This window comes from Athene noctua, chromosome 2 (genome assembly GCF_965140245.1).
Source record: "Athene noctua chromosome 2, bAthNoc1.hap1.1, whole genome shotgun sequence".
Classification (NCBI taxonomy): domain Eukaryota; kingdom Metazoa; phylum Chordata; class Aves; order Strigiformes; family Strigidae; genus Athene; species Athene noctua.
In genome coordinates, this window is record NC_134038.1 from 136,642,690 (window position 1) to 136,658,511 (window position 15,822).

At 36.7% G+C, this 15,822-nt stretch overlaps 1 protein-coding gene across 16 annotated transcripts in view; it reads left to right on the forward strand.

The window, feature by feature from the left end:
* HDAC9 (histone deacetylase 9) overlaps positions 1-15,822 on the forward strand; it is a 489,493-nt gene that overhangs the window by 453,041 nt on the left and 20,630 nt on the right. For 15 of the 16 annotated variants that reach the window (XM_074900381.1, XM_074900380.1, XM_074900387.1 and 12 more), the window contains one exon: positions 7,755-7,888. The exons of the other annotated variant lie outside the window; for it this stretch is intronic. In XM_074900381.1, coding sequence (XP_074756482.1) covers positions 7,755-7,888 — 134 coding nt within the window. The remainder of the gene's footprint in view (positions 1-7,754; positions 7,889-15,822) is intronic. 16 annotated transcript variants of the gene reach the window in all.

Sequence of the window (15,822 nt, forward strand, 5' to 3'; positions counted from 1 at the left end):
TGATCCAAATCCTAAGGGGCACTAGACCTCTGATACTAATACTGAGTTCACCAGGAGACTTGATGCCAAATTGGTCAGGAAATAGAGTATATACCTCAAGTCTATCCACCTACAAGAACCCATCCCTGATATGCTTATTGTATCTGTGTCTCTAGTCTTGGAATGATGAATGATCCACATCTGGAGGCCAGCTCTTTAGATAATGGTACATGCTGATTAACACTGGCTAAGGAACTAGCCCTTAATTTAACGTGATATGTTGATGTGGCAGGGTCAATAAATGACTGCAAATAAAGTGAGAGCCTTAATTTGTAGACTGAGAAACTGTATATGTTGGAAAGATCATTTAGTCCGTGCTGCTTTTCTTGGCAGAATTTTGTGGACCATCTTCAGAAAATGGCAGTCAGTTCTCAGCTTCTGAGTGATGGGCTTTAAATCAGATCCTTTTGTTAGTCTCTTGGGTCAATTCAAAATTAACTGACGTGGCTTTTCATCAGTTAAAAAAAGAAATAAGGCTTGATCTTCCGATCAGATTGTTTTCAGTCATAACTCAGTGCCCACACTTCAGCTATACTCATTTATAACAGCAGAAACTTTGCCCCACATATTTTAAAAATGTGTCAAGTTGATTTTATAGGCAGTAGCATTATAATAAACTTCTCCAAACTTAATCAAGCTTACTGATTTATTTGGATAGTCAATAGTAGTATCTGATTTTCATTCCAGCGTGGATTAGAAACAAATTCCTCATACTTTGAATTATTTTTTTTTAATCAGATGTCTTGTTTTCTAGCCAACCCCTTACTGAGTCTAGACTCAGATCTGGAGATAAAATCATCTGTAATTTGTAACATCAGATGCATATATTGCATATCAGTTTAAAACAGGCAACTTGATCATATTTGGAAGAAGTTATCATAACAGTACTACCACTTGTACTATCAGGTTGGCAGATTACACAATACATGGGACAGATTTTCAGTAGATAATTACCAGTCTGATTAGACTATCCCCAAAGAATCTCTTCAGAGGGATTTTTAATCTCCAGGGAGATGGGGGGAAAAGAAAGAAAGAAAATGAAAAAAAAAAAAAAAAGCCCCTCAAACTCCATGGAGAATCTCCTCACCACCCAGATGAAGCAACAGCCTTTTTTAGAGAGATCTGGATCCAAGATTCTGAAATGTCACCTTGCTGTTTACAGTTCTACATTTCCTCTCTTATCTTCTGCTATCTGATGCAGAACAGCTACATTTCTTAAAAAAAAACATTTAAGAACTCTGTGGGATGGATAATCTTTCTTCCTGGCCAGCTTTACTTGGTAGCAGATTTACTAAATAGGAAGAAAAATAAAAAAGAGGGGGAGGATGGCAGGACAGTGGAGAACTTATTATTTGGACGAGGTGTGAGATGAGGTAGAGATGAAGAGAATGTGAGGAAACCAAGGAGAAAGGAAGGCACAGAGCAGATAGCTCGTAAAAACAGGGCTAAAACTATCCAGCCTGTTTTGGAAATATCCAAAGGTTCCTGCTTTGACTCTGGCAGCTGAAATCTGTGGTTGAATATTTTCCCTCTGAATCCACGTGACAGCACTGTAACAGCTCTAAAATAATCAATGTTATTTTGTACATCTCTGTGACCTTTCATGGAGAATGCAGAATCTCTACTGCTTGATAATACAAGGTACAAAAGAAGTCCCTTCCTTTTTTTTTAGTATAAATTAGTTGGGAAGAGAGTTTGGGGGAGTCTTCTTCCTCCACATGTTTTCTCTGAGGAACATTTTGTCAGGTGGTCAATGGTGCTGTCGTGTGGTGGAGGTGTACAATTTCCTCCTTCCCACATGACTAAGCAAATGCAACGGACTATATGACCCGCTTGCATCCGTATATATCTCAAGAGAGGTGAAGATGCCCAGACCGTCCTACTGAGCATTGTCAAGGTGGCCTTTTCCTGTAGTGAGATATGTTTGTATTATTTGGCTTTTGAAGAGGTATCCTATGTATTGTTGAATATGTACTTGATAGAGATTTAATAAGTTTTGTTCAGTGTAGCGGCTAAAGAGCAGCTAATTATGAAAAACATATTACTGTAGAACTAACAGGCATATAATAAAAACATCTATTACATAAATTGTTAATCTATAAAAAATGTGTTCCTGAGACCGTTGGTATTTATTTAACATCCAATTACTGTCTAATTTAATCTAAATTAAATGCCTGCTTGAGACATGTAATTTGAAGTGTTATTGAGCTTCCTTCTCTGGTATTAAAAGCAAGAAATCAGCAGCTAATGCCTGGAGGCCAGCTCTCTACCATTTAAATTCAGGTACCTCAACACTAACTTTTGTAATTTCAGCCATTTGGAAAATGTTTTTCATAAGAATGTATTTGGCATTAAGATCTCCCTTTCCCCCTCACTCAGGGCCACATCCTGCCAACTGAGTCAAACTTCTGACTTAATCCAAATGAAGTTTTGCTTCTGACTTAATCCAAATGAAAGGTCCTGAATTAAGACCCAAGAAGAAAATGTGTTCTCTTATCATAGAACACAAGCTATACAAAATGTTCTAACTCCTGTCAGTGCTGGGAGGGTAAACTATCATTTGACTCCTTTATGGACATATTTATTTAGGACACATAGCCTGGTGACTCAGGAAGTTATGTAAAAACTGACCCAGTTAATTTTAGATGCTATTGTTGGAAGAATATCAATGAAAATTAATCAAATAGTCACGAAAGAACCACAGGGAAGGAGTACAGAACACTGGTGGGTAGACTTTTGGCAGCAATCATTGCAACAGTTTTAATGAGAGGAAAACACATTCTCAAGTAAATTAGAGAGTAATGACATGATTAAATGGTAAATAATAGTTAAGTACATGCTTGGAGGTCCATGACAGAGACTGTGGAGATTTTCTGTTTTGCGTGTATTCCTCTCCAGGCTGCTCTGAGTAGCCAGAGGAGCTCACCAGAACTCTGCCTTTAATTTAGGGTAGGATTGTTGCTTTTAAGACGCTGAAGCCGAAAGAGCTGTTGGGGCCCCACTGCTGAACCTGAGAAAGTGGAGGCTTTCTCCATAACTCCAAAGTTTCGCCAGCCTTTCAGTTGTTAATGTGTCCTTGTTCCTCCACCAGCTGCCTCCCCTGAGCAAGGGCCAGCGCCACAGCTCTGTTCAGCCTGCTCTCAACCCAAAAATTCACTGTGCAGGAGACATCTGCTCTCCTTATGCACAGTGGGGGAGAGGAAAGGAGTCTGTCTTCTTCTGAGGCAGGTTTAGTCCCCACTAACTGCGTGTTTGCACATTTGCTGGCAAGGAAATTGGGTTGCATATATGAGTGTTTATGCAAACAAGGAGTGCTGCAGCGCTGTCTGGGAGTATATCCCATCCATGAGGTTCCCTTCCCTGTCTGCTGAGGAAAGGATGTGAAAAGAATAACATCCACAAATTGTCTTTGTTCTAAAATATTTCTTTCTCAAAATGGGAGGCTGTACACACAAACTGACTTGTTAGTTTTACTTTGTCTAGCCATAATACACAACACAGTTGTGTGATGAGTCCATTGGAGGGGAACTGGCCTGGTTAAGAGGTGTTTTACCTGCTCTCTGTTTGCCACTTTCCATTTCAGGTTGTCAGAGTAAGGATACCTCAAAAACAAAAATAGAAAACTGAAATAACTCTGGATTCTCTTTGTTATAGGGTTTAACAGTTTTTTCTTCGTTTTCAGTAAGTCCAGGTAGAGTATAGTTGCTCCAGCAAACTTTGGTCAAATGAGGCAGAAGCCTCACCTATGTCATTCCTTGATGTTTGGCAGAACTAAGAGAAGTGCATGAGGAGCTTGTCTGTTACAAAAGAAAACAAAACACAACAAATTAAATGAAAAACCAACAGTGCCCTTACTGGGACATCAGTCCACTAAAAGGTGAATTAGTTGCTTAGATGGTAATTCAAGTGATCAGCACACTGCGTCCTTCAATAACAGCCTGGCAGCTTACTCATTAGTATAATACAGTATTAACTTTCTCTCTTTCTGCCTTCCCACAATAGGATATTTTCTTACATAAAGCTGAATATTGTATCTCCTCCACTCCTAGCACTGTAGGAGGGGAAAGGGTATAATTAAAAAGTACATGTTATGGTTTAATTTTAGAAGTTATTTTTACTTCAAAGGTTGGCAAATAACAACTCATATACTATATATTTCTCCAATACATAACATGGTTTATTATGGTTTCAAGTTTAATCTAGTCTTCTTTGTTTAGATGTACAATCGATCAGCCACAGTTTTTTTGTCAGGACAATGTAAACCAATTGGTGAGCAGGATTTTCAGAACTACTTAGTAGTGTTTTAATGTTGTTTCTTGTGTAAATCAAAGGTTTATCATTGTCTGTAATAGGTTTATAGCAAATGAATATTTAGTGCTCTTGTAAATTCTAACGGGTGTCTAAATATTGGATCTGTAAAGGAAAGAGGTACTTTTAACATTTAAATTACAGAAATTATGAAAATAATAGTTGGCACAAAACCACGCTCAGATTTTCCTATCACACTGCATTGAACCTATTTTTTAAAAATACTACTACTTCTCTGAAGTATAAATTCACCGAGTACATTTAGAAGATCTAAGAAATACCCCTGTATGTATAATCTTTTCTCACTTATTGACTAAAATGATTGGATTTTGAAATAATATTTCTTTTCTATTATTATTAATATGTGACATTTTTGCTCATGTTTATGGACACAAATGTGGATATTGCCAAGACTATTTCAAGCCCTGATTAATAGATGCCTGTCATTGAGTCAGGTCCTCAAACTCTCAATGGCCTGAAGGCACCTGCACCCTCAAAGAAGTAATGCTCATTTAAGGCTGGACTGCAAATCCAGCACTGATGTTTTGACATGACTTTATGTTTTATCACTGAAATTTTTCTATGAAATGCCATTAATCTATAATGGTTATATACCACCGAGAAAGCACACAGTTTTAGAATCGCTGTATGACAGCAGGCACAGTAGAAGGGCCAAGAACTGCTGCTGATTTCTAGAGATTCATATGAATTGGAAGATTCAGGATTCAAAATGCTGTCTGACTCCTTTCTCACCTTAGAGTTAGTCAGGAGAACATTAAATATATGCTTGATCTCCTTATATCAGGAGAGATGACTGAATCTTTTAATGGTGCTCGTTACTATTTTCTTCTTGTTTTTTCTTAATTATTTGGCATGAACTACAGCCCATCTTAAAACCATTACTTGACTGGGACTCCTTTCTTTCCATTTTGTTACTTCAGCACTCCAGGGGATTTCCTAGAGGAAGCTAATATCTTTCCTAGCTTGCTGCAGTGACAGGATCCAAGTTTCTTTGTTAAGAATTTCCATAACTCACTCAGTCACTGGCAATGTTGGTATTGTTGGCTAAAGTTATTTCCTCCCTTTCTAGCAAGTCACCTTTACTTTCTCAGGGTAATTACTCTGAAGAAAAGTCCCCATCATGTTGATTTTGTTTGGCACACTTTATCTTGTTACCGTGATCTCTGTTGGGAAAGATGCTTTCTGTATGGCTCATTGCATCCTGACTCAGACAGGGATGATTATTATAACATTGATACTAGGAAAATCATTAGGAAACCTAGCAGGCAAACTAACATTGTAACAACGTCTACGAGTTATATTATGGATGGTTGCCTAAAAGAAGAGAAAGGCGTTGCCAGTCTTTACATTTATTGCCATGCACACCTCAGAAAATTATGATGTAGCAGTAACAATATTTGTGGTCATCCAAAATTTTCAAAATGTGGGGAAACATGATAGAGCTTTCCCTTCTTCACAGAAGCTGTATAACACAAAGGAAAATGGTGTCTTAAAAGTGCTGTTGAATTTCTCACAGACCCAAAGGGTGAGTTGTAGATGTGGGGAGTCTGCGCCTGTTCATTCTTCTTCATTTCCTTTAAATGCTATATGTATAACTCAGTTTATGCTGTTGGCACTCTCTTCTTATGAATCCAAAGACTGCACGTGTAACATGCAGACAGAAATAAATCCTGTAGGTAAAAGAAAGTAGAAATTGGCTAAAGATCAAAGGTTATCCTCATTCCACTCCTTCCTTCATTTTTATTATCCTGTCTAAATTTGAACTTTTGTAGAGAGGATTGGGTGGTTTTTGTTTGTTTTTTGTTTTTTTTTTTTTTTTTCATGAGGAAAGGTTGTGCTTAAATGAGAGTTTAAGGTTTTATTTGTTTTTCAACCCTTTATGTAATTTGAACCACAATGTAGTTAATTTGCTAGAATCAAAACTGCAGTTCTCAGAGGGTACAGAAGATTGTGGAGTGGCTTAAGGAAACAATATTTCACTTCAAGTGTTCTGTGATCATCTATAGATTAAGTGGGAAGTAGAGGGTCTTTTTTTTGTTGGATTTTTTTTTTGTCTGCGCAGCTAAACCAAATCCAGTATCATTAAAGTCCCTGTTCTACAAACAGTTGGCCATGTGCTTTGAAAAGTCCTAAGATGTAAACAGAACTGTGAGATTGCTTGTTTGCCAGATCAAGCCTTGAGTCTGTGTGTTGGAAAATTTCTCTAGAAAATATGCTTTTAATTTTTTAATTTTTGTAGTTTTTAATTTTTTATTACTTTCTTCACATAATAAAAATATCTTCCTGTCTTTATAGAGCTCCAGGCTTTAGCAGGTACCTTCTAAATGCTTTATTTAAGGCTATTAAATGCACTGGAATGAGTAGTGGTGACCATCAGTAGAGCAACTAGAATAGACCAACTGGAAAAGTTAAGAACAAGATGTGATGGGTATTTAACTTCAATAGTTTCAAAGCTTTACTTATCATTACTCACTTAAAGGAGATTAACCAAAAACAATAGCTGTCCTAGGAAACTACCACAAAATTTCTCTCCAAAATCTTCTCTCCAAATTAACATTTTTCATGCAATTTTTCTTACTGTTAAAAAAAGAAATAAATTAATTTTACTTTAATCACAGGTGAAATCTTTGTTGTAGTGTTTATGTAGTTATAGATCACTACATAAAGTGAATCACCATCATTTTTGGCTGTGGTACAGAATTTCTTAGAACATCGTTGGTCAGAAGTGAGCCATACTAGTAGAGATCTCTATGAGGTTCTGGACAGTTTAAACTTATACCAAAACACTGAATCAAAATAACTGGTGTAGTTGTTAGTGCTGCTTCCAAAAACACTTCAAAATGTATCTAAGAGGTAACATATGTTTCTACTATTTTTCAGTCCATGGTTGTATATTACACTCAAACACCAAATACAAAAGAAGCACCAATTTGTAAATAAAAAAATCATAATCTCATTTGAAAAATACAAATATTTTTAATTATAGTATCATAGTTTAACTACAAATATTATTTGTCGTATCAATGCCATAAGTGACCAGGATTATGTAACATCGCTCTAAATAACATGGATATATGTCACATTGATGTGCAAATAGGAAGAGAATCCAGGGTGATAATGCTTAACAGAGGTAAGAAGAGAGACAACGTCATGTTTCAACTAATCTCCAGCTATTTGGGATCAGTATGAGAGACATTGTCTCACATCTGCCTCATACAAAATTCCAGAGACCTAACTCCAAAGCATCTGGTGTGGGCCATAGTCAGAAACAGGACACTGGACTAAATATATCCATGAGCTTTCTACATTCTCTTGCAGCAGATGTGAAATATGCCAGTAATATCTGTTCTGCTTTAATTATTTGCACTACTGTATTTGAACACTAGGTTTTGGTCACCTAACCAAGCAATTGCTGAAGCTAGCGGATGGCCGTGTTGTGCTGGCACTGGAGGGAGGACATGACCTTACTGCCATCTGTGATGCATCTGAAGCCTGTATAAACGCCCTTTTAGGAAATGAGGTAAAACATAAATCATAATAGGTGGAGAGAATGATCCGAGTTTGATGAAACTTCTATCTTTGATTTTCTTTCAGTAACAATGGCACCAGTCCTTTTTTCATTTGGTATAAAAACCATGTAATTTGAATATATCTTAGAAATGATCAGACCTTGGATGAGCTGGTTTGGATAAATACATCTAAATTAGATGACTATATAAATCCTTTAGGGTTTCTCAGTTCTGAATAAGGTTTAATACCTCAAAATTGCTTTTGGTGATGTTTTGTGAAATACAGACGACATCATTGTTAGTCATTGGTGTGCATATCATCTATAAGGATCAGACCTTCCGGCCAACTATCATGGAAAAAAAAAAAAAAAAAAGGCTTTTACAAGGTATCTAGTAATCTTAGGATGTGGATATTGCAAGGACACATTTTTTGCAGTATTTTGACACTTCAACTGTCATGTGAAAGAACATATTTCAGAGGCTTTTGAAATTGAACATTAATAAAAATGTGTCCAAGACTTCAAAATTTTTTTTTTTTTAAATGGATAAATGAAGATTCAGGTTGATCTGTATGTAATTTAAATGGACTGTCCAAGATTTATCAAACGCTGTATATATCATTTTAAAACTTTTGAGAGTGGGCTATCAGACTAAGTAAATATGAGTATGTGCTATTTATGTACACAAACACAAGATAAACATTCAAATTAGTGAAAATTGTTCTGTTGTCCACTAGAAAATATCTTTTTCTCCTATAAATATGGTGAGAAGGAAAATAAGCTTACTGAAGGTGCAGCCAAAATAATTTATGAAAACACAAAAGCCTTTACCATAAATTGTGAATTTTGCAAGATCTTGTTATAAAGTGCAGTGTGTTACTTTTTTTTTTTCCCCCAGGGGAAGTGGCAACCGCTATATAATCTCTCCAATCAAATGTATTAGTGCCAAACTGCAAACTAGTCTGCCAGTTCCCTTACACTTCAAGACTTCATACCTATGTGAATAATGTAAAGCAATGTGTCTTCTGATAGATACTGATTAGAAGAATTTTCTAACTGTTCTTTTAAATCTTTTTTTTTATCTTTATGACCCATCAAGAAACATATTTTTATGCTTTTTTTTTTTTACATTATACATGCAATAAATAAAGCAATAGCTCTTTCAAAAAATATGCCCAGAAATGTAAAGAAATAGACATGTCCACAAAAAGCTATCACTGGGTTTTATCTACTATCACCTTCTACAAGTCCCATAAGGAGACTTTTCCAGCATGGTCTCATGCACTATTGAAAAAGATGCTCAGCTCAGTGTTGGTCCTTTTATTTATGTGCTGAAATATAGATTATAAAACCTATCTTAAGTCATTTGACAATCTTAGTGAATGAAGTATTGCCTTCCTGATCAACTGCCATTCCAGGCCACTTCTGATATCATCTTCCCTGTGGTAGTATCTTATGGCATCAGTGGCTTTTCATTGCCCTTCTAAACCCATTCTCTGAAATTTGCACCCTTGTGGGACTAATGCAAATGGTACAATGCTGATGATGTGATGTGTCTTCCTCTGTGTAGGTGCCTGGGTCCCTCTATCCAGTTATGACCATTTGGTGGTGCTACCCATTTATGAAAACAGTCTTGTATTGTTTTAACACTATATCACACCCAACTACTATTTCTGCTGTCACTGACTAGGCATTAGCTGAGAAAAAATACCAACTGTGAGAAAAAGGAATGGAATAAGCGTACTGGAGTAGAGATTTTCTTCCATTTTATTTTAGCGTAACTAGAAGCCAGGAAATTAGATAAATTGTGAGTCTATCTGTTTCAAAATATATCAAAGCAAATTTCAGGAGACACAAAAATTGAGTAACTGGGAATGAAGAAAAACATAACCATGCAGGCATTTTTAATTAACTTGTAAAAATATATGAACAGTAATAACCTGAAACATCTCATGCAATAAGCATTATTTTCACATGCTCTTACAGCTTTGTCTTCAGGGATGTGCATTAAATGGTCTGGTGCAGCAGAATTTCAAAGAGAAAATACGCTGTTCTTCCTAAGAAGAGAAAAATACTCCAGAGAGCATGTTGTTACCAACACTACTATAAGAAACTGATGTTTCCTTAAAAGACTAAGTAAAGGTGTTGCTGAGGAGTAGACACTAATGAGGAAGTCTGATACCTAGTTAGCAGTTAGAAATCATCACATTTGTTGACATCTATAGATTTATGTCAATCTACACCACATGGCCCATAGCATATACATCGCTTGATTTCATCATAATATTCATGAACTTGCACAGCAAACTCCAAGTGTGTTCCTGCCAGGCACAGAAAAAAATGTTTCTCTTCAAACAACCAATTATTGTAATTTGAGGATGCATTCTTCCTTGAATGCAATTCTTTACAGGTGATTAATAGGATAATTACAACTTATTATCTGCCCTTCACTTTTACAAATAATCGTATGCAGTGCAACCGTAGTTTAAAAATATTGGCAAGGTGAACTTCAGTTTCTAAACACTACACATATAATTGAACTCAAATTAGAAAGGTTGGGAAAGGCCTTTGTAAAATACTCTGCAGTTTGTCAGATGTATTTATTCATGTGCTGAGGATTAGAATTCATAAACATTTTGCGCAGTTTTGTGAAAACTTTTTATTTTCTTTTGTTGTTTTTGGCCAGGACTTGTCAATACAGAAATTCACTGTTTCATATGTTCTATTACCAGCAGAATAACATTTTAAAAAAAGAGGAATTGTAAAACTAGCCACAACTTCCAACTTACACGGAGAGTTGGTCTGATATGTAGAGGTAACATCAAACTTATAAGTAAAAAATGCTTTTCTTAATTTGTCTCTGAACACCAAGAAGGAAAACAGGTTGCTATCCAAAATGGATATATTTTGCGTTTAGTTACATATGACTTGTAGCACAGTGATCTGTTTAGCAAGATAACTTTTTACTCTTAATAGATGCAAGTGGAGCCACTAGGAAAAGAATACACTATCAAGTTAATCTTTAAATAATTTGAGCACAGCACAGGAAATTCCTGCATACAGTTGTGGATTTAAAGACTAACCAAAAAACTATTAAAAAGGTTTCTTTTTCTTAGAAGAGCTCAATATTTAAATGAGCTATCAGCCCCACCTACATGTGGTCGATACTTCTGAAATTCTCGGCAGAATTACTTTTGAACAATAATTTCACACTTTGACAGAAACGCAAATGGCATAATAATTGTTGGTTTTCTCTGATTGGAGGTACTTATTAATTGCCAAGACCCAATTCCCTAAACAGAGGTGCCCCGTGCCTTTTTAGATACCTTAGATATCCAGGACATCAATACAGGGTTGGCAGACCTAACACAGAGGAGATCCACATCCTTTCTGAGAGGCAACTGAAAATCAGGCAAGACACCCTATAGTATCCGAAATGGCTCAGTCTGCTTTGGTTGTGTGAATCCCTCCTTAAATGATGAGAAAACTAAAACTGAAACTATAGAAATAAAGGTAAGGATGAATGTTATAAAGATAAAATCATTAATTAGGAAGTTTACATGTAAAAATACTTTACAAAATATTTCAGGGTCTTAGGTTTTCTTGTTCATGCTTATGTGTACATGCAGAAATTTTCCATGTCACTTTGAGAAGAATCCATTTGACCATTTGCAGAGCTAATTAGGAACCCTGTAGGTTATCTCTTTGGAAGGAAATCTTCCTAAGAGGTGAGAAGAGATTAAGCAGCTGGACTCCCTTGAAATCCAAAAGGAAAACATGGAAATCCTTCAGGAAGGCAAAAAGGCAGGATGAACATCAGTTGATTTAAAATATCTATGAATTTTCTCAACTTGATTTGAGAGCTTGTCCATTAAAAGAGCATCTGTAAAAACAAAGGAAATGATGGATTCGGATAATTAGAAAAGAGACATTGCATTTAAACCTAAGCATTTCTGAGATACTGATATACTTTTGTGCTTAAAATTCAATTATTTCATTTATTGTGATACCCTTTAAATGATTCTACAGTTTTTCACAGATTGGTTGTATAGTTTCAAATACTTATTTTTAAAGCGCAGATAGATAGACATAATACTTCAATTAAGAAAGCATTAAATGGTAAGATCTTTATGTTATTTCAAGAAGTGTGTGAAAATTGGGTTGAATATTGAGATTTTTCCACAAAATCTTTGTCATGCAGGATGGAAATTCCACACTATTTTGTCTGTCCTAGCTTCAGTACTATAAAGACCTATGCTATGCCTTTTGGTGCCAGGTGGTGGTGAGTAAGGCTGATCTATACATGCAAGGGTAGGTTCTGGTTTCTTTCCTCCACATTAATTCTGAAGAATCACTACCTAGATTTAAAAAGCCCTCAGGGATAAGCTTTCCTTGACTTCAGTTTCCTAAATCCTGCATCTTATTTCCAGCATAACTGCATTCAGTTAGGGGTTCTTCTGCAGCCACAGAGAGTAAGGAAGGATTCCTTCAAGCACAAAACTCTATGAGTGAAAAACTAAGGATTTAGTTCTTCCTTCATCCCATCCCTTTTCAAGCAGCCAGGTGGGATATTTCTATGGGACATAGAAGTCAGTCTGACATCATGGTCCCTTTGATCTGTTTACAGGTTAGGGCCATGTCTCTTAGTTCTACATGGTACAGCAGTTTGCCATGGTCTATAACAAGTGATAATTAGTCACAGACAGGGTCATGCTCTTCTTTGAGTAGAGGAAACAGAGTAGTGCAGTCCACAGTGTGCTCTGCCCAGCGGGACCCTGCAACAAAGGCACAAAGAGAATGCATGCCTGCTCCCATTGACTGTGTCAGCCAAGGCTGAGTTTGGCCCTAAGTGCAAAAACATTTTCAAGTGACTAAATTTAACATCTTCTAGTAAATATTCTTCTGGCTTGAATTTCAGTCTGAAGCAGAATTTGACAAAACATTGTGATTGGTTGGCTCCCAAGCATGCTTGAAAACTTATACTGGACAATTTTCTTGCAGAGTGTGAAGTATGTGCTTCTTTCTTGCAATCTGTTGAGCTGGCATTTAGGAGGGGATGGTAATTTAAGTGGAAAGCTCATACTCTGCAGCTTTCCTGCTGATGATGAAAAGTTGGCATTTTCTCCTTTGTGGAATTCAGTGTGAATCTGGGGCTGCTTGCCAGCTAGGCAATGAGCTCTGCCAAGAAGGCCTGGACTGCATTAAAAGGGGTTATTTACCAGAACAGGTAAGCATTTCTCTCTCCAAAATGGAAATACTCGTGGAAGTGAATATGGCATGAGATCAATTTTAAATTGCATGGTAAACTTGGTCACAATCTCACATCCTCTTTGTTAAACTGAGTCTAATAATTATAAAATAATTAACACTGAGTCTAAACCACCTGTCAACTGCTGCTTGCATAAATCCAGAATCCAGAAACTGGCCCAGAAATAGAGAATCAGATAGGCTAGGAAACTGGAGCAAAGTATGTGCTCATGTTACTTACTGAAGTCCCCAAAGTGGGCAGTGCTAGTCAGGAAGTGATTTGAACAAGGAAACAGTGAATATTACATAATTGTTACATAAATTACATAAATGTTACATAATTCCAAGGCATCCCTTGGTTTTCGGGGACTGGTAGGTGCTAATGACCCTTTGTGCCTTTGAACCTATTCCTTACTGAAAAATGACTCATTTATCAGTGGATCACAAAAACACCTGCCAAAAGTACTTGTATATAAACAGAAACTGCAGAATCTTTGAGATTGTTAATATACAAACGCAGAGGACCTGTGAGATATTCAAACTTAGTTCTCTGTAACCATAGGCAACCCTAAGAGCAACAAAGCCCAGTCTTGGTGCTAATATGCTTCTTGCACTGTGTATCCAAGAAAGGGAGTTTGTAATGCTTTCCCCTACAGCCTAGGTATCCCTGAGGTGCCTGCCTGCCTCCTCCCTTTTCCCTCCTTCTGTCAGGACACTTCATGCTCCTTACCTTATGCTAGCAATAGTTTCACTTGTCAGTTATCTCTAGCTACACTCCACAATAATCTTCACTGAAGCTAAACTTGGTGTTTTAAAACATGACATTGCTAAGGACAATGCAAAATATTGCTAGAATTCCCAGCTCAGTAAAGAGCTCCCGTAGTTTCAGATTCTCTCCACATTCTCAAGGATCAATTCAGATCACTTTCTGGGCACATGAAATTTCCATCATTAATTCCTTCTTCAAATATTTGTTGATATACCTCTGGCAGACGTTGGCAGCCCAAGTGATTTTTGTCCATTTACATTGGTTTTCCTACTTTAAAAATGATTAGTGGATGCAGTTTCTACTTTCATCTTCTACTATATTGCACAAAAGTCCAATTCAGCCATGTAAAAACTTTGAAAATATGACCCTTTGTGTCTGGTCCAAACTGTCTCTCCAGTGGTTTGGTTATTTCTGCAAACTTGAGCTGTTCTTCGTTGTAAGATTTCTTTCCTGACAGTGTATTTCCAGTGCTCTTTTCAGCTTCCTTTCTGTTAGCCTCTAGCTTTAATAGACATCATGATCTGAGTGCCAATAAGTGTAGGAGGGAAGGTGATGATGCCATATATGCCAGGTGTAGAGTAATTTCTTTTGTTCACTTTTGGGTCTAACTGCTGATATTTTCCAGGGACACCCCTACATCTGTATAGTTGTATCCAACCAGTGGATAGCTGCCAACAGAAATCATTCTTTCAAAGGCAGACAGTCTCATTTCAAAGTGTATAGAAATAGCTGCTATAACCCACTGACTATTTCTACAGGGTTTTTGTAATGGTACTGAATTTTGGGCTGAGCAGGGTATATGATGTAATGAATTCTGGAGCCTGATAAGGTTTCCCTGATATGGAAGAGGATCCAAGGTCTGTCTGGCTATCCTGAAGAGTGAGGAGGCAAAATAGCTCCAGAGCAGAAGCTAAGCTTGAGATATGAAATGCAAGTTTTGTGGAAAAAAAGAGTTAAGGAAACGATCAAACATGACTACTATATTCACATCACCTACAAATCTGTTAGTAGAGCTAACGGAGTAATGATTGGGATAATTGTTGGATGTTTGACCCTCTTTCATCTTTAGTGATTCATCAACTTATCCTGATTTCTAAAAACACAGCTACCATTTCCAAATATTAATCTGTTATGTCTAGATATTCAAATGCAGCCTACTTAAAAAAATATTTCTGTACTTGCAAAAATTCAGCTCTGAAGAAGGCAACAAAATATTCAGCTTTTAATAGGAACTCTATCTATCTCTACATTAGTTGTTTCCACCTTAATAATTAGTACAAGAGGTCTGCAGAAAGAATCTCAAGGTAATAAGAGGACAAAGCAAGACACAGCTCTCACATCTTACAGTCTGGCAATTCCATACCTGATAATATTACTCCTACTGTCATATACTGGAGCTATTTTGTCCTACTTCAGGGAGTGAATTGGTCGTCAAAACCTTAGGAATTAGGAAATTGTCAAAACAGAATCCTTACACTGCTGTTTGCTTCCCGTTCTGTGTTCCTGCACCCAGTATGACCAAACAGAACTTCAGGATTTGTCCTCTTCCTGGCCAAATGGAAAATAACACATGATAAGGGCAAGTGCTATTTATCTACATAACCCCAATAATTAATCTTATTATATAGACTATTGTTCTAAAATCTGCAAAGCTTGATCTATTGGTGGGCATTTTCATAAACACACAGTTTTCCCCCAGGTACCTGCAAGACTTACCAAATAGAATAACCTATGAAGATCATGAAGTAAATGTGGTTTAAGAATTGAAAATGTATCTGTAAATATTATTTTTATTGTAATTGCTCTCTTTGTTCTAAACCATGATACGTATTAGATAGCTACAGTCCTCTTTTGCAGTTTGGTCTCCTCAGTAACCAAGTAGAGTTGGGACCCAGTCAGGTCCTGCCAGCGCTTCCCTGCACACTTGCTC